Source organism: Coregonus clupeaformis, chromosome 19, assembly GCF_020615455.1.
Source record: "Coregonus clupeaformis isolate EN_2021a chromosome 19, ASM2061545v1, whole genome shotgun sequence".
NCBI classification, from domain to species: domain Eukaryota; kingdom Metazoa; phylum Chordata; class Actinopteri; order Salmoniformes; family Salmonidae; genus Coregonus; species Coregonus clupeaformis.
In genome coordinates this window covers 48,522,383-48,542,604 of record NC_059210.1, presented here as the reverse complement: position 1 = coordinate 48,542,604, position 20,222 = coordinate 48,522,383, and the positions used below count along the sequence as shown (strand labels likewise).

General features: G+C 42.5%; 1 protein-coding gene across 3 annotated transcripts in view; it reads right to left on the bottom strand.

The window, feature by feature from the left end:
• Window positions 1-3,427: 3,427 nt before the first annotated feature.
• LOC121532202 (excitatory amino acid transporter 2) overlaps window positions 3,428-20,222 on the bottom strand; it is a 73,943-nt gene continuing 57,148 nt past the window's right edge. For 2 of the 3 annotated variants that reach the window (XM_041837989.2, XM_041837988.2), the window contains 9 exons: window positions 16,321-16,473; window positions 15,856-16,106; window positions 15,453-15,603; window positions 15,011-15,137; window positions 13,981-14,214; window positions 13,583-13,777; window positions 11,474-11,608; window positions 11,034-11,271; window positions 3,428-7,808 (listed from right to left, as the gene is read on the bottom strand). In XM_041837989.2, coding sequence (XP_041693923.1) covers window positions 7,722-7,808; window positions 11,034-11,271; window positions 11,474-11,608; window positions 13,583-13,777; window positions 13,981-14,214; window positions 15,011-15,137; window positions 15,453-15,603; window positions 15,856-16,106; window positions 16,321-16,473 — 1,571 coding nt within the window. In that variant the 3' untranslated portion in view covers window positions 3,428-7,721. The remainder of the gene's footprint in view (window positions 7,809-11,033; window positions 11,272-11,473; window positions 11,609-13,582; window positions 13,778-13,980; window positions 14,215-15,010; window positions 15,138-15,452; window positions 15,604-15,855; window positions 16,107-16,320; window positions 16,474-20,222) is intronic. The other variant, XM_041837990.2, reaches the window with a different exon arrangement.

Below are 20,222 nucleotides of genomic sequence, written 5' to 3'. Positions count from 1 at the left end.
CAGGGCGCCAGTGGCGAATTTGCCAATCTTGGTGTTCTCTGGCAAATGCCAAACGTCCTGCACGGTGTTGGGCTGTAAGCACAACCCCCACCTGTGGACGTCGGGCCCTCATACCACCCTCATGGAGTCTGTTTCTGACCGTTTGAGCAGACACATGCACATTTGTGGCCTGCTGGAGGTCATTTTGCAGGGCTCTGGCAGTGCTCCTCCTGCTCCTCCTTGCACAAAGGCGGAGGTAGCAGTCCTGCTGCTGGGTTGTTGCCCTCCTACGGCCTCCTCCACGTCTCCTGATGTACTGGCCTGTCTCCTGGTAGCGCCTCCATGCTCTGGACACTACGCTGACAGACACAGCAAACCTTCTTGCCACAGCTCGCATTGATGTGCCATCCTGGATGAGCTGCACACCTGAGCCACTTGTGTGGGTTGTAGACTCCGTCTCATGCTACCACTAGAGTGAAAGCACCGCCAGCATTCAAAAAGTGACCAAAACATCAGCCAGGAAGCATAGGAACTGAGAAGTGGTCTGTGGTCACCACCTGCAGAACCACTTCTTTATTGGGGGTGTCTTGCTAATTGCCTATAATTTCCACCTGTTGTCTATTCCATTTGCACAACAGCATGTGAAATGTATTGTCAATCAGTGTTGCTTCCTAAGTGGACAGTTTGATTTCACAGAAGTGTGATTGACTTGGAGTTACATTGTGTTGTTTAAGTGTTCCCTTTATTTTTTTGTGTATAATGTCTTACTGTATGTACCTGTTGTAAGGGTTGTTGAATGCCTTAAGTGGGGCTTCAGTAAAGTGTTTCAATTGTTTCTTATAAAAGCAATAACTACTGCATCCTGATATTAGAGTCATGTACAGGATGACCATACACAAGCCTAGCCCTCAATGTTCTGTGAATATTCTATAACCCATGAGATCACCTTACCACAAGAACCTCATCTTACAAGAAAGAAATATGATTTTATTCTTAGTCAGAATGACAGTGATATGCTGTGTGTTTAAATCATTCCCTTCCATAGGCTATAATAATGCTATGATAATCGTAGATAAAACAGTGTTATTTGTCAAAAATTTTAGGATTTTGAGTATAAGACTTCCTGCAAGCGCTGTTCCTTATTTTAGCATACTTCACTGTCCCTTTGTGAATATCAGGACGTTGGACTGGTCTCTGGTACTCCTGAAGCTTCTCTTCCATATCCTTTCTCTTACTCTCTGCAGAAAAGAAAAACAAAACACTGTTAACTGATCAGCTGGAACATTAACAAGAATGACAACTATGCTGAAGCATTTATCATTTTCTTCTGTACATCATTATTAGCTGTGATTCATCAACATTTGCATTTGTCATACTTGGCATCATTTACTGGTGACGCAAACTACAGTATATTTAACTCTTTAGAATTGACATTCCATGCCTGAGCAAAATAAGGAGCATTCTTAGTGCCATACTAACCAAAGTGCTGATATAAATGGTAATGTGCTGTAGATCTGAATCTACAGACAGAGTTCATCTTGGTCTCCTCACAGCACGTGTATCTGCCATCCTGGTAACTCTTTTCGTGGTTGATAATGGTCTCAAACTCATGCTCCAGACAGTTGGCATTGACCTGGGCCACCTCCTCTCGCCAGTGTCCCTTCCCATCCTCGTCTATAATGCAACGGGAACTCCCCAGCAATGTTCCGTAGAGCTCAAAGATGTCCACTGTAAGGAGCTCATAGGTGATGTCCTCCGTTCCCAGCAGGTGGGACACCTCGTGGATGAGGGTACCTGGTTTAGAATCCTGGCACAGGTAATCTGGTGCTGACCAGAATTCCTTGCACAAATAGACCAAGTTGTTCCTGTCTTCGGGACGGACGTAGGCAAAGGTCTCACTCTCCTCAGGGTCTGAGTCCTCTCTGAAGCTCACCTCCTTCATCATCTGCAGAAGGTCCCTGAGAAGCGTCTCTGTTGGGATGCAGCAGAACTGGTAGGAGTCCACGGGCTTTGAGCAGCTGTAGCCAAAGCTGACTGGGAAGCCATAAAAGCGGTTCTCCAAAGCATCCTCCAGTATCTCTATGGTGGCCCTCCTAGCCTGCTCAGCAACCATCAACTTCTCTCTACTCAGCTCTGTGATGTAGGAAGACTTCTGCAGGGCAGAGAATACTAACATTTCTGCCATTGTGTTAATATTAAAGTACAGCTTGTCTGTAAGTCTGAACTATCCAGCTCAGGTTTAGCAGCCAGGTTATGTCTATCCTATCTTTCTCCTCCTCATCCATGATCAGGCTTTTATACACACACACACTTTCCCTTTAAGGGAAGTTGTGTGACATAAGCAAAAGTGAAAGTACACTTGGCTGGAATTCCCTTCATGTTGTGCAACACACACATACCGACTGTACACAACAGCAATGATTTTCTCTATGTAGTTTGGAAACTGATAATTTGGTTCTCACCTGCAATCTGTAATTCCTTCATCACCTGCTTTAAACTGTAAGTATGGTGTGTGTCATGATATTGGTTTGTCTTCTGTTGTTTGCACTGTGATTTTATGTTTAAACTTAACATGGTGCATGTGTGAGGCAGGTGTGTCCTGTCCTATTATAGAGAAGTGTCTGGATCTCCTTACACCAGGTGTGCTCACCTATTATTCAGTTAGTATTGTTACTCATGTGTATTTCCTTTTCTGTTACTCCTCCATTTTGTGTGTTTGGTGTCCAGTTTGTGATAGAAATGCAGAGTAATACAGTACACGAAGTAAATGTGTCCATACTATTTATCCATTTTCATCAATAAAATATGAATGAATCACCTTTGTTATGCTGGTGTTAGGTTTTGTACACCCTATCAATCTATGTCTCTCTATTTGGCTGTCTCTTTCTCTCTCTCTGAGATGTGGGGAAAGGGCACTCATAATTACTGAGGTTTAATTGGAGAAGCAACACAGAGACGGGTCCAATAGAGCCAAAGCAAAAGGCTGCAGTAAATTATTCATAATGTTTGTGTGTGTGTGTGTGTGTGTGTGTGTTTGTGTGTGTGTGTGTGTGTGTGTGTGTGTGTGTGTGAGTGTCTGTGTGTGTGTGTGTGTTTGCGTGTGCGTGTGCTAGTGTGTGTGTGTCAATCAACTGACCTTAAGTCAACTCTGAGAGTTAAGTGGTCCTCTGTAGCTCAGCTGGTAGAGTACGGTGCTTGTTACGCCAAGGTAGTGGGTTCGATCCCCGGGACCACCCATACACAAAAAAAAATTATGCATGCATGACTGTAAGTCACTTTGGATAAAAGCATCTGCTAAATGGCATATTATTATTATAAGTACAGTATGCCATGAAAAGTTATCACTTTATAGTCAGGGAGACTGTATGAAGGTAGCACATATACAGTTCAATGTGAGTGTCAGTCTTGTAAGTTGTGTTCATCCAAAAATCTAAAAGGACAGACCACATTTAGTTATGAATCAACATTTATTAGTTATCATAATCATATGTACACCAATGGTACAACACTTATTGATATGTATGAACATACTTTATACCACAGATCTGGTAAAGAAAATAATTCATATATTTTTTGTCTTTATTTTGTAATATTGTGTCTCCCACACATACTCTCTCGCTTTACATCAACATTACAACAACAGCTTTACAAAGAAGGGAAAAGTAAGAGAGGGAGCGAAAGGTAGGGCAGGAGTGAGAAAGGTAATCAGGTCTACTCAGGAGGAGCCTATCAGAAAGACAAAGACTTCTGTAGAATACAGACTTGAAGATCTACTGGCTCATCTTAGAAATACTGTGACAACCCATTTCCATTTGAACATCCTCTTTACTCAATATTGGATTTGTTTGTGTGTGTGCAAACAATTGTGATGGAAATGAAGAAAGGCAAAAAGGCTAATTGACCAATATGTGTCTGGATGGGTTTATGAAATGGTGCTGGTTGGGTTGATAGTTCTGGTTAGACAGAGGCTGGTGTATGGATATGGCACTTGGGATCATTACAGTAACCGTCTTTAACTGTGAGGAAGAATATAAACATGAACTATGACTGTTTGGTGTAAATATTTATGTCTTGTAGTTACCACAGCATTATGCATAAAGCACAAGACAAGATGGCGGACACTAACGATGAGTGTGGTGTTCTCTGGTAGGAAGTCTAGATGATTCCTGGACCAGGATCTGGGTGACCACCTGAGGAGATATATTTTGTCAGGTACTAGGCCAGACATTCTGATCAGATTTGCTATTTTAGTCATAATGAACTAAAATAATAGCTAAACTGTGCTTGTTTCATTAGTTAATAATACATACAGGGTACATTTGACCTTTTCCTCTTCCTCTGGAAACCATGATAACATCCACATCTCGCCAACTTAGAAACAGCACATCACCCCATATAGACTCCCTTCTTTAATCCGATAGTATCCCTCCTCTTTCTATTTGTCTTTCCAGTTCAACATTGTTTGCATCAGAATCATTGTAATCTCTGGAACATTCTGCAGTGCCATTGAACAGAGTAATTATATATATGTACAATGAAAATGAATGTACACTACTTATATCTCCATAGAACAAACATTCAAAACGCTTACATTAGATACAAAAAAAGATATGTATATATTGATGTGTGACAGCTAAGTGAGACAACTAGTTAACAGCTATTAACAAATACAATGCAATTTATTACACATTATTTCCTATACATTTTGACTAATCTATTTTTATTCAGAACATAGATGATATTTCTCTAGAGGATTACAAAAAAACTGTCACAGCAATTAATCTCTATTCCTACATACCATGTCAACTCCCCCCCCCCCCACCCCCCCAAAATAAAACAAAGAAACAAAATATATGTTACCTTCAATATGTACACAAAGTGCAAGGAGGCACTTCAATATCATGCTTTTAAGATAGTGGTGCAAAACAAATATCATCATTTTTCACTTCATGCTTCTACAACAGTGAGTTTGAACATAATAGTGTTCCAACACTCAATCCCTATGGTGACACACTGGTCTGCATCCTCTCCTGTGTGTGGTGACCTTCCAGGTTAAAGTGTGTATGTATGTGCATGCATGGGTCGGATGTGTGTATGTGTTGTGTGCGAGTGTGCATGCATGCGTGTGTGTGCATATGTGTGTGTGCGGGCATGGGTGTGTGTGTGTGTCTGTGTGTTGTGTCTGTGTGTGATGGCAGTGTCCATGCAGCTCTTACAGCAGAACACCATTGTGTGTTGTGGTGTAGAGAAGCACAAAAAAACAACATGTCATTGATCTTCTGACTGAGAAAGTGTTTCAGGTAACTAAAGGACTGTGTACTGCACTATGAATGCTTGTTAAGTTTTTTAGTGTTATTTTAATCAGCATTGTCATGACAGTCAAACTGACCGCACAATTTGGAGTTAACATCTTCAAGGCAAGGTTGTCATTGAAGGTTGTCAAATGAACAAACTAGACAATAGAGCAGGACACAACACAGAAAAAGAAATGACATCCACACCTGCAGAATGCCTCACCTGCACAAAACGTCTCTCTCACAATCACATACGTGCATTAAAGATTAGCAGCTAGTGATCTAATTTTGTGTGGGTTTCTCTTTTTAGCCAGTTTGGTTCCATTAGGGGGATATAATTCTCCTACCTGATTGTTGCCATGTTTATAGTGGCCATTTTCAGGCACCCAGATGACTGCTTTACAGTAGTAACCATATGAGACGATGATACACACAGCTGCAGCATCTAGGGTCTCGGAGAACAGTCGTCATCGTCTGTGGTAAGAGGTTAGAGTTGTTTACTCACAAAGGAGACCCAACTCTTGGGGTGGATAAAAATAGTTGGGATGTAATACTGCCAACTGGCCACTAGTTGTGCAGTGAGTTATCAACCTGTTGAAATTTGCAGTCTTATTACTTTTTTTTCTAGTTCTGTGGTTGTTCTGTAGCATCTTTGCTAAGATATGTGTGTTTGTACTTTCAGGCACTAAGGGAAGCCAAGAAAATTGGAGTCAATGGAATGGTAAAGTTAGAAAAATTGACACGTTTTTGTGTGCTGTTCCTAACAAGAATCCCTTAATTAAAGTAGCTTACTTAGGAATAGTTGTAAATGGGAACTTTATCTCTGTCATATGAGTGCAAGATATACAAAACAAATTCAAGGTGGTAAACAGTCGATGTGTTCAAAGTCAAAGCTTTCATATTCAAGTTGTGCTATATAAAGGCAATTGTCAATGTCCTATTTTCTTTCATGAGCAGGTAAACATGTTGAGGGCTTGGTGAAAGTAGCTCCAACTTCATTTGTGCTTTACTTGTCATATTAATCATGGTTCTAGATATCTTCCTAGATCCTTCACAATTAACACTTGGTTCTCATTATTTTTGGCCTCAGATAATCAAATTGATAGCTTCAGTGTATGGGAGAGGGGTACGATAAATACCTCCAACACTGTAGTACTTTGACTAATTAATATGAAAAACGGCCCTGAACTGAAGCTATTGATATATTTGTATCTGGGGACAAATTTCACCTTTACTTTTCAGTTTGAGTCGTTGCAGTAATTGCGTGAAGTGATCTTTATACACTTCGTAGTATATAATTTGTAGGAGTTGAAATGAGTAATGAGACACCTTCTCTTGGAGTTAGCTACAAATGGATTGTGTACAGAGTAAGAAACCCCATGGAGGCGTTTCAAAGGCTTCTGCCTTGATTGATTATATGCCTGTTTGGTCCCTATTAGTAACTGGGGAGATATGTCATGTTTTCACCCCCAACCCATCCACACATACACACACTCACACACAAATCACACAGATACAGTATGTAATCTCACACTAGAGATTACATTTAAAAAGTCCCTTTCCCTTACAGTAGAAAAAATAATGTATTACAATAAAAAAGGGAGAAGAGGTTCCATGTTTCTTATGTGTTTTGTGCTTTTGAATTCCAGAGAACATGTGCTTGTGGAGTAAGGCTCAGACTGCAGACCCTGCCCTTATAGGTCTGTGTCTCTGTATTCTACAGTATCACCACACTAATTCCCCCAGGGGATTGTGGGTAATATCAGGTAATAAAGACACTCAGATAGGTCACATGGGCTCTGTCAGATATAGGTCAAAGGTTCATTTGGAGGTAAAAGGGGCCAGGGGTCAACAGCTGCCTACTGTGGTATCATTGGTAATAGTAATGCCATGCTTGTAATAATGTGAAGTTTGATACAGGCATTTCTTCAGTCTAGCATGACTTACACTCTTATCGTCCACACATCGTCTGTTGTTAGACTGCCAGATTGCCAATACCAAACTCACAGCTACCATTACACTCTGGAGGACTGTTGTTCCATTGTTACTCCCCCAAACTCTGACCCTCCCCCTGCTTTGAATGCAGTAATCTTATAGATACAGGATGCATATATTTCTAGGAATAATTTAAGTAACAGTTTTTTTTCTCTTCCCACCCTCCCTCTCAAGCCTTGATGTCCGTTGTGCAAGAATTTGCTACGAAACACACATTAGTGCTCTAACAGGTAAAACAGACCTTTGTTATCATCTCACCGATAAGTGAATTAGTATTAGTCCTCTTAGTCAGTCAGATAGACAGTTAGAAACACCGTAAAGGGACTAATAAAAAAAAGAAATAAAACTACAAAGACAGTTAGTAGTTCTGTTCGCATGACTCTTTTTTTTTTGTTCACTCTTTCTTTTCACCAGATACGAAAGCGTGTGGAGCTGAGGATCTGTGTGCTGGCTTTAATCACGTTTCTGGGGTTCCTCCTCAACAAGCATGCACTCCGCCATGGCCGCCGCAGCAGTAGAGCCATTAGTGGCCGATGTTACCTGAAAGCAATCACCATGGACATCTAAACAGCAGGTTTACACATCTACGTCACAGGAGGTTGGTGGCACCTTAATTGGGGAGGATGGGCTCATGGTAATGGCTGGAGCAGAATCAGTGGAATGGTATCAAATACATCAAACACATGGTTTGATCCATTCCATTTGCTCCATTCCAGCCATTATTATGAGCCGTCCTCCCCTCAGCAGCCTCCACTGATCTACGTAAACAGGCACAGTGCATGCTTCATGACCTGGACTGAATGCTTCGGAGCACAGACACCAGAAGTCTGTGCTGTAGAACTACTCTGATCATTTGGTTTGCATTTGGTTGCACATACATTATATAATTAAAGCCTTTTACTTTAAAATTGTATATCTTTTGTAATTGTTTTATGTGTCAAAATATCAATGAAAGACTATCATAATGAAAAAAAATTGTTCTGTGCTCCAATGATATGATTGATCACAATATAAAAGACAGGTGTATTCTGAAGGTATCAGGAAGACCTGGACAATCACTGAGGATCATGCTGATGGAATCACGGTGGTCTGTCTTAACAACGAGCACCAGACCTTTTTACTGACCTGAGAACAATCAACATATAATCACACATTTAACATGCAGTGACATACAGATTACCTTAATTTGACCCTGCTTCTCACAGCAGGAAAATAATGATTCAGCACCAGGAAATGTGAATTATTATGTGGATTATAACGAATAGACATTTTTGTAGGGGTTGATACATTCAGGGGTTGGAACTGATTCAGGAAACAGAACCGAAAACAGAAAAATTTAATTGAGGAACAGAATCAGAACCGGGAACGAAAGTGCTCTGTACCAGAACAGAACCATTATTTTAAAAGCATGGGAACAGATTAATAATGTTCTTTCACATTATGGGACATTTTTTCCGTCCCACAAAAAACGCAATAAGGCACATCTGCAAAGCCGTCACTCTGTTACTTAGAAACGTATTCCAGTGTCTGCCTGTCAGCTGAAAATCTTCGCCAGTGTGTGTGCGTTTGTAGGCTACCTGCCCCTCCCCCTCCGAAGATTAAGCTACTCTAGCCTACTGACGTTAAAAGCGTGATTAAGAAATGTTTAATTAGAGAACAATGGATTAACTTTTTCCATGCTAGTTACAGATACTATAGTTATCACGCTCACATTGGATTTATTAACGAAGTGTTTTTAACTCTGGTGCCGCTCTGCACACACAAGCTTGTTAGCTAGCTAGCTAGCTTTGGTCCAATGTTAGGCCAATTCTCGGAAGTTCAAAGATATTCAAAGTTCCTCCATAGAAGCCGCTCCTCCATAGGTATAATTCTGTGGGCCTAATTCAGATAATATATGTCATAACAAGATGCCAAGCCAAGCCTCCTCTTCCACTCTCTCTCGCTCTCTCCCCCCCACAAAATTTCAGTCGCATCTCATGTCCTACACTTGTCTGTCCATCGAGCATGTAAACAAGTCTATAGGTTTCCCGCTCTATAGCAAGCTGATCTAGTCACACTGATTGGTGAAGTAATTTAATGTAGAGCTAATGTAAAAAAATGTAGGTTTAAAAAGTAACAGAAAGGAACGATATAAACAGGTACTTTATTTGGGTTTGAACTGGTTCAGAACTTTATTTTGCAGATAGGAACAGCGGAACGGAACGAAACAAATAATGGTTCTGTTCAGAACTAAACGATTGGAAAAATATTTTGGTTCCAACCCTTGGATACATTTGTCAAATCAAGTCTGAAATGTTAAAGTGGAAATTACAAACTTTAGAAGCCTTTTTAAACCTTGAATACACTACAATTGGTTTTTACTGCTGCACAGGAAAATTATCTGCGAAAACAGAGTGATCAAATTAAGATAGAAGATCTGTATATAAAATGTTATAAATACAAACAACAGATACAAATAAAACAAGGTACAAAATACTACAAAATGAGTGCAAAGTTATGTTTTAGTCTGTACAAGTTATTTTGCAAGGCGTTCTACAATGGTTTGCGTCTTTGGATAAATGTTAGAAAAGTTATTTGAGTTAGTTTATGTACAGCCAACACATACAAGAAAATAAAGAGAGAAAGCATTGGAAGAAAACAGCCTTTGTGCCATGTTTCACTAGCTTAATGGATGGATACAAAACTGTCAGAATACTGTATATTGTTGTGGTCAGACCATTGGAGTGCAAGGGCCTCAGTGTTGCTAAGAAACACCCTTGATCCTGTAATAAATGAATGGGTTCATCAGTAGGTCCTTTGAAAGCGGGGCCCGCTGCTCTACAAAACAAGCAGCCCAAAGTCCTCCACATTATAGCAGCCAACGGCCTTGATCTATTCAAACAGTGGATTGAAAGTGTTACTGCTTCAGATTATGCATGAGCTACGTTGCATCTTCCATTTTTGCAAGATTTCTCACAATGAGTAAGAATAGCTGGTCTTAAAATGCAAAAGCTTCTCATCTCTAAAGACTGAGAATGACTCAGTCCCAGTCTGCAGGGTGCCAGGGCTCAGTCAATATATGTAGCGCTAATGAAGCACTATTTCACTCTCTGCAATTATATGACATCCCTTTAAAATGATACAGTTAGAAAGAGAAATGTATGTCATTTTAATGGATATAACAGAGTACGAAGAGAATGCACAGCTACAGTGTTTTCTCATAAACCCTATGAAGTCTAATTTGATCACAAATTGATACATGAAGCCCAGAAAGCAGCAGGAATAATCCAGCACAGCCTCTGATGTAGCCCGGAGAAAGAGCTTTGGGGAAAGAGATAGTGGTGAAACCTGCATGTGTGGGCTTAGATGGCTTTCCCTCGCTATCAGATCCAACCCCAGCAGGTTGAAAGGGAAGGAATGAGACCGGGTGGTGAGTGGGGGAGGTGGTGGTGGGAGGGGGCATTAGGGTAAGCCCGCTGATTTGGATTTGCACTTACACTTGTCTCACATTTTGTGGGTGCATTTCTTCTGGCTTGCAATTTTTTTGGTATTTACATAAGCTGTTTGTGGTATTTACATAAACAGAAATATATTCTGAAAGTTTGGAATGTATTCTTATAAAAATTGCACAAAAGCTGTATTTCTTTGTATTCTTCAAAAAAATAACTGTGTATGTATTTACATTGGCAAATACAAACGAAAGAGAGAAATGAAAAGGTGCAGTGCAGCATGCAGCATGTTAGGCAGCTATATACAAATCTCTATGTCCGCAAGCGTGAATTGTACCTTGCACTCATCTACCACGACTGAATTGTGAGCTGCATACTGGACGCACTGGTTGGAGTTGTTTTCGTGGTGGTTCTTGAGGTCATCGTAGTAGGACGAGGTCTTGTTCATCATCTCGATGTCATCTGACTTGCCATGTGTAGCGTCCAGCTCGTCTAGCTCAGCCTTGGACAGGTGGTACACGATGCCCGCGCCGTACGAGTCTCCCACCACGTTCACCGAGGTACGGAACCGGTCCCTGGGATAGGAAAAAAAGGAATGGGTGGGAATACACCAAAGTGTTGTGTGGAGATAAGAAAATGGGTTGGATAGGGGTAAGGCAAATCAGCTATCACTGAGAGCATGGTATATTTACTGTATATACAATAAGCTCCTTGACTTTGAATACATACGACTACATGAACTTGGTTCTGAATCACTAGCAATGCAGATCAACTCACAGGAGCCAGTCAACAGCAACCAGCAGGCTGATGTCCTGAGTTGGCAGGCCCACTGCAGTGAGGATCAGAAGCATAGTCACCAGTCCAGCACTGGGAATACTGGCCGCACCAACACTGGCCAGGGTGGCTGTCAGACTGCATGGGGAGAAAGATAGACAGGAGATAAAACAGTTCATGGTTAAAACTGCTCTACAGATTAAGCTTAAAAGTCCAAAGGCCAAGGACTGTATCTATTAACCAAAGTGCACTTGAGGCTAATGGGTACAGCTACTTCATGAAGCACGTTCAGAGTGAGTTGGTGTGACAGTAATAATAATATGGGGATTCAGGATATTGGGAATGGCATCCCTGAGGATGTGTACTCAGTTCCTGTATGATCCACAAACACATAACTATGTATTGTAACTGTAAGTGTATTTGAATAACAGTGTCCCCTAAATGTTATGTCATTTACGTCATTACTTACATTGATAAGGTAGGCAGTGAAATTCCCACCCTGATTAGAAAGTAAAGTGCCTTCAGAAAGTATTCACAGCCCTAGACTTTTTCAGCCTGAATTTTAAATGGTTTCAATTGAGATGTTGTGTCACTGGCCTACACACAATACCCCATCATGTCAAAGTAGAACTATGTTTTTAGAATTTTTACAAAATTAATTAAAAATGACAAGATGAAATGTATTGAGTCAATAAGTACTCAACCCATTTGTTATGGCAGAACTTGTAGAAATGTGCTTAACAAGTCACATAATAAGTTGCATGGACTCACTCTGTGTGCAATAATAGTGTTTAACATGATGACTACCTCATCTCTGTAGCCCACACATACAATTATCTGTAAGGTCCCTCAGTCGAGCAGTGAATTTCATACACAGATTCAACCACAAAGACCAGGGAGGTTTTCCAATGCCTCTCAAAGAAAGGCAACTATTGGTAGATGGTTAAAAAAAAAAACAGACACTGAATATCCCTTTGAGCATGGTGAAGTTATTAATTACACTTGTATGGTGTATCAATACACCCAGTCACTACAAAGATACAGGCCTCCTTCCTAACTCAGTTGCCGAAGAGGAAGGAAACTGCTCAGGGATTTCTCCATGAGGCCAATGGTGACTTTAAAACAGTTACAGAGTTGAATGGCTGTGATAGGAGAAAACTGAGGCTGGATCAACAACATTGAAGTTACTCCACAATACTAACCTAAATGACAGAGTGAAAAGAAGCACGCCTGTACAGAATCAAAATATTCAAAAATATGCATCCTGTTTGCAATAAGGCACTAAAACAAAACTGCAAAAAATGTGGCAAAGAAATTAACTTTATGTCCTGAATACAAAGCGTTATGTTTGGGGCAAATCCAACACAATACATCACTGAGTACCACTCTTCATATTTTTAAGCATGGTGGTGGCTGCATCATGTTATGGGTATCCTTGTCATCTGCAAGGACTAGGGAGTTTTTTTTGGGATAAAAAGAAACGGAATAGAGCTAAGCACAGGCAAAATCATAGAGGAAACCCTGGTTCAGTCTGCTTTCCAACAGACACCGGGAGATAAATTCACTTTTCAGCAGGACAATAACCTAAAATACAAGGCAAAATATACACTGGAGTTGCTTACCAAGACAACATTGAATGTTCCTGGGTGGCCTAGTTACCGTTTTGACTTATATTGGCTTGGAAATATATGTCAAGACTTGAAAATGGCTGTCTAGCAATGATCAACAACCAACTTGACAGAGCTTGTAGAATTTTTTTAATAATAATGTGCAAATATTGTACAATCTAGGTGTGCAAAGCTCTTAGAGACTTACAGAGAAAGACTCACAGCTGTAATCACTGCCAAAGGTGATTCTAACATATATTGACCCATGGGGTGTGAATACTTATGTAAATTAGATATTTCTGTATTTCAATTTCTATACATTTGCAAAAATGTATTAAAACATGTTTTCACTTCATCATTATGGGGTATTGTGTGTAGTTGGGTGAGAAAAAAAAACATATATTTAATCCATCTTAAATTCAGGCTGTAACACAACAAAATGTGGAATAAGTCAAAGGGTATGAATACTTTCTGAAGGTACTGTATGTTCTATGGCAGTCTGTACCTGACAGTGACGATCTGACCAGCATCCAGGTAGATGTTGTTCATCTGGGCAATAAAGATGGCCGCCACGGCCTCATAGAGGGCGGTTCCGTCCATGTTGATGGTGGCGCCGACGGGGAGCACGAAACGGGTGACTCTCTTATCGATGCCCAAATTCTCCTCCAGGCAACGGAAGGTGACAGGCAGTGTCCCAGCACTGACAGAGACAAACACAGGTACAGTTTGAGAGAGTCATGGTGTTGCATACATTATTCCACAACGTTCAGCCCACATATGTGATATGAAAGATTTGACTCATTTTATAGTATTTCTATGAAAATCTATCTGTACATTTACAGTGACAGCAGTTAGATGTAAATAGTGTAAATAGTGAGATGCGTCCAAGGTTGTGGCCCTTACCTGGAGGCTGTCCCTAGGGCAGTGATCCAGGCCTGGAAGATGCCCATGAAGAAGGTGTAGGGGTTTTTCCTGACAATGGCAAAGTAGATGGCGGGCAGGAAGATGGCTCCGTGTATGATCAAGCCCACAATTACAGTCACCATGTACATCCCCAGCTGCCTAGCAACCACCTCCAGGTCATCGATGGAGATGATCTTACCACAGATCAGGCAGCAGATACCGAAGGGAGAGTACCTAGGAGCAGAGTAGAGGTTTAACACCACAGGCGGCCAGTGGCACCATAATTGGGGAGGACGGGCTCATAGTAATGGCTAGAACGGAATAAATGGAATGGTATCAAACACATCAAACACATGGTTTCCATCTGATTGATACCATTCCATTCACACCATTCCAGACATTATTATGAGCCGTCCTCCCCTCAGCAGCCTCCTGTGTTTAACACTGTATACACTCTGAAGAGAAAGAGGTATTCTTCTCAGTCAATGTCTACAATATCTGCCGCATTATCAAATGCAATCATAAAAACACTGGTAAATTAGAGTCATATTTCTATCAGAGGAGCCTGGTGGGAGGACCTATAGGAGGACGAGCTCATTTTAATATCTGGAATGGAATAAATGGAACGGTAACAAACACATCAAACATGTTTGACTCCGATCTATTGACTCCATTCCAGCCATTAAAATAAAAATATATATGTTTTATTGTCACATACACCAGATAGGTGCAATGAAATGTGTTGTTTTACAGGGTCAGTCATAGGAGTACGCACCCCTGGAGCAAATGAGGGGATAAGTGCCTTACTCAAGGACACATCGACATATACACCTTGACGGCTCGGGTATTCGAATCAGTGATCTTTCGGTTACTGGCCAAACACTCTAACCGCTATGCTACCTGCCACCCAATGAACTACCTGCCACCCAATGAGCCTATCCTCCTATAACTCCTCCCACCAGCCTCCTCTGGTTTCTATGGCTACCGTAGATCCATATAGAATGTGCTTGAAAGGCTAAAGATCTCTTACCACATGATCATGATGACCAGGTTCATAACAATCTCATTGAGGATGTTAAAGAACTCCAGCATGAGCTTGGCTCTCTCTCCCATCTTCCCCATGCAAATGCCAAAGGCAATGAAGAAGCCAATCACACCTGCATCACACAGTCAGGAGAGGGAATCACAGCTGGGAATTAGTAGAGTAAATGGGCTCACAGAGAGATATGAACAGAGAAGATGATAATGAATGGGGAAATTATTTTTATGAGGATGAATATCAATCTGCTACAGTTAGTGAGACAGAACAAGCTGCACCCAGGGCTCCCTTGAAGTGTGACATGATGTGATGCACTGGTTTATTCTCAGACAAAGAAGTAAAGACAATTTTAAAAGAGCTATATGTGCAATTCCTTTCAGTTGGGCAGTTGTAGAAACAATTGCAGCCTGGTCCAAAAGAGAAGCCACCATACCTAACACGTTCATGCCACTCTTGAACTGGAGGGACTTCTTGATGATGAACTCAGGTTCCTTGGTGGCGTTGGACAGGAGGCCCTCCAGGGTGGTCGTGGCATTGACGTCCTCCTCAATCACCTTCTCCACCTTCTTAGTGACTGTCTGGATCTGAGGTGGGACAAGAGAACACAGACAAGTCCTTAATATCTTACATTTCAAACCATCTTAACTTTTGGTAACAAGGGGCTAAGGATGTAAATACAAAAACATTTAAATCATTGTGGTCTTCATAAGACTTGTTCTGGGGTTGCCTCATCCAGGTCCTTATTGGCTGTCTATTCCAGGCCATTGTTGTTAAAAACATTTGTTAATAACTGACTCGCCTGGTTAAATAAATGTGGGTGTTGTAGTGTATTGTACCTGTTGGAAGCAGGCCTGCACCAGGTTCTCAGGAAACAGGTTCCTGATGAGGTCAAAGAAGGCATCCAGGCTGGACACATCGTCGTGTTTTTGGCCATCTCCCAGCTGCTCCTTCATCTTGGGGTCTCCAGGGTGGATGGCCAGCACCAGGATGACTCCCAGCACGGCAGCAATCACCGTGGTGGACATGTAGTAGACCATAGCCCTTGTTCCCAGGCGACCGCTAGACTTGGCATCTAGACCAGCCAGACCTATAGCCAAAACAAGCATTCTAAGCCTGGCATTTTTCCTCTTTCAGAACAAATATGTGTTGGTATAGCAGTGTGGAATTAGTGTTAGTTACTTTTGAAGTTCTAAAAGTGAAAGATTATGATTGATACTAATAAATAATAAACTGAACAAACTGTATTTAAAAAATGGTAGTCCTCTCTCCTATATTGAACCCATGACTGTACCATACCATACCTGTGATTAAACTGGAGATGATGAGAGGCAGGATTAACATCTTCAGCATCCTCATCAGGATGTCTCCAGGGAAGGCAATCACCATGACGATGTCTGGGTGGATGGGAGAGGCATAACGAAGCAGCATCCCAGACACAGCCCCCAGAATCACACCTGGAGAATGAGAGGGGTGGGGGGCGGGGTCAGTTAAAATGCTAATACATACAGAGGGAGTCCCCTATGTCTGCAGCCAGAGGAAGGAGAGAGACACCATAAGAGGAGAGGGGAACCAATGCTAAATAGAGACCAGAGACAGAAAGTAGTGCAGAGAGAGAGAAAGCAGTAGCGAGGAGGTCCTGTGCCACAGTGTTCATGATAACCCTAGTGCAGAGAAGGCAAGAGGTCCCTAACTCAGAGGCCAAGGAGTTGAGAACAGGTGGGATTGGGAAGTGACCCAAGAGTGGTGTGTCTGGATACTTAGTGCCTTCAAAGGTCATCACTAAGCTAAGGACCCTGGGAATAAACATCTCCCTCTGCAACTGGATCCTGGACTTCCTGATGGGCCGCCCCCAGGTGGTAAGGGTAGGTAACAAAACATCTGCCACGCTGATCCTCAAAACGGGGGGCCTTCAGGGGTGCGTGCTCAGTCCCCTCCTGTACTCCCTGTTCACCCATTACTGTATGGCTAGGCACGACTCCAACACCATCATTTAGTTTGCCAATGACACAACAATGGTAGGCGTGATCACCGACAACGATGAGACATCCTATAGGGAGGAGGTCAGAGTCCTGGCTGTGTGGTGCCAGGATAACAACCTCTCCCTCAACGTGATCAAGACAAAGGAGATGATTGTGGACTACAGGAAAAAGAAGAGGACTGAGCACACCCCCATTCTCATCGACGGGGCTGTAGTGGAATAGGTTGAGAGCTTCATGTTCCTTGGTGTCCACATCACCAACAAACTATCATGGTCCAAACACACCAAGACAGTCGTGAAGAGGGAACGACAAAGACTATTCCCCCTCAGGAGACAGAAAATATTTGACATGGGTCCTCAGATATTCAAAAAGTTATACAGCTGCACCATCGAGAGCATCCTGACTGGTTAAATCACTGCCTGGTATGGCAACTGCTCGGCCTCCGACCGCAAGGCACTACAGAGGGTAGTGCGTATGGCACAGTACATCACTGGGGCCAAGCTTCCTGCCATCCAGGACCTCTACACCAGTGTCAGAGGAAGGCCCTAAAAATTGTCAAAGACTCCAGCCACCCTAGTCATAGACTGTTCTCTCTGTTACCGCACAGCAAGCGGTCCCGGGGCGCCAAGTCCGGTACCCCCACACCCTCTTTTACGCTGCTGCTACTCTCTGTTTATTATCTATGCATAGTCACTTTAACTTTACCTACATGTACACATTACCTCAATTACCTCGACTAACCTGTGCCCCCCCCACATTGACTCTGTACTGGTACCCCCTGTCTATCTATTTTTTACTTAACACTTATTTTTCTTAAAACTGCATTGTTGGTTAAGGGGTTGTAAGTAAGCATTTCACTGTAAGGTCTAGACCTGTTGTATTCGGCGCATGTGACACAATTTGATACAATTTCATTTTATTTCATTTTGTGAGAAGGTGATAAGGACTTTCTCCATTTAGAAAACATGTTGTAAAACTGTGCAGAGAGAGTTTGGAGATAATGAGAATAATTTCCAAATGGGACTTGCTTATGATATAAAGAAATCTATTAGAATATTAACAAACAATAACAATATTTCATTTCCATAGGTCTGCCTTAAATCGCTGCTTCTCGTTGCGTATTAATTTAGCAGTCTGGATCTGGTTGTGAGAGTCTGTGGATTGCATGTATAGGGGCCAGTGGGTAGGTGTGGGTGGGGGAGACAGAACTGAGTCCCAGTGTGAGAGAGGCTGATAGAGTCTGATAGAGGATTAAGAGCAGGTCTCTTTGAAGACAGAGGAGGAGTCAGAGCTTCAGACAGGGAGAGGTTCTCACAGTACTTGGAGGAGCATCTCTATTCCTCTGAAGACATCAGGTATTCTAGGAAACCAGTTAGCATCAGGGTATGATAATATCACTCTCACTATACTCCAGTATATGGAGTAGGCCTATAACCAAGGGGAGTCCTGAGGAAAATAATGACACACTCCTTTGATCCTACGATGGCCCTGACTTTATCACCATGTGCCCTCAACCCCACCAGACCTCCTTTGCTTCCCATGGCTCAACCTTAGAAAACATCCCTAACCCACTTCCCAATTCCAATCTACATGTATCCTAGATAGAAAACTAGCCCCCGATCCCCCAACACCCCAACCTCTCCAGCTGTGTCCTTCCACCCCCAACCCCCCTCCTCCCCCTGTGCCCCAGAGAGAGAGCTGAACTCTGAATGCTCCTGCCCCCTGCAGCCCCGTCTGCACACTGGCCCTGTGGTCAGTCTCTGTCCCTGTCCCCGGCTCTGTCTCTCTCTGTCCTGCTCAGGCCAGACAAGGCTAGGCCCAGACCCAGACCCAAACCTCCCACCCCCCGTAGGCTGCACTTCCTCTGCTGCTAGATCCCTGCCAAAGATCACAGGCCCTGAGAGGGGCAATTCAAGCCTTTTAATCTCACAGATATCTGTCAGCTATTTTAGATTCACGCACAGCTTGAGAAACATGACCTCAACCTACTGATGCTGCACACCTGCTGGATGAGGAAGGCATTTGTTTTCCTGTGCATAGAGCATCCTACATCTCTAACCCTCTCCCAACCCCTCATCCAAGCCTATATGCAATTTCCATAATGGGAGATGATTAATGCCACTATGGGAGCTGCTATGGAAGTGTTCTGTCAAGTGGTCTGTTGTATATATTATACACACACGTGTGCGCACAGACACACACACACACACAGACACACACAGACACACACACACAAACACACACACACACACTCATTTATTTTCACACACATGTTCACTTGAACAAACTCACACACACATGCTCATTTATGCAGGACACGGTGGCCTCCACAGACATACACACACACACACACACACACACACACACACACACACACACACGATCATGGGTAAATGCATAATAAACACACATAAAACCACAGAATGCAAACAAAATCGCTGGGACCTGAAACAAAAAGGGATTTTTAGCATCACTACCACTATAATAAATGACTCAATCATATCCATCCCTGCTATGTCCTCACAATACACATGTCTAGGGCCAGGAGTTATTCCTGACCACATGACCTGAACCAGAGAAAAATCCATTGTCAGAGTCTATATCTATGGCCCACTCTACACATGAAACCATGGTATGCTGTCCTGCTCTCCTAACCAGGGTAAGGGAGGGTGCCAGGTGGTGGTGGTGATGGGGCACAAGGTGGTACTGGGCTAGGGAAGATCAGGGCACCTGCCACCTGGCTCTCTGGCTGGGTCAGCGCAGATGGCTGCTCCTCTCCTCTCCACTGCACCGGCCACTAACAGAACAGGACAGAGCACATCTGGTCAGCATACTGAACCGTGTCATCTGTTGGAAGTGCCTTTTGTGTAACCCACCCCATGCTTGTCTTTTTCTCTGCCTCAACGTTAAACCGTTGGTGTCTCAAGAGGTGTTTGAGACACATCATGGGCTCTGATATCTCAAGTAAGATATTAATCTTTGTCATTATACAGTATATGGATTGATGGACATGCAAGCAAACAAACAATTAGACACAGACAGACAGACTCAAGAGAGTGAGAGAGAGAGAGAGAGAGAGAGAGAGAGAGAGAGAGAGAGAGAGAGAGAGAGAGAGAGAGGAGAGAGAGAGAGAGAGAGGAAGGGGGGAGAGAGAGAGAGAGAGAGAGAGAGAGAGAGAGAGAGAGAGAGAGAGAGAGAGAGAGAGAGAGAGAGAGAGAGAGAGA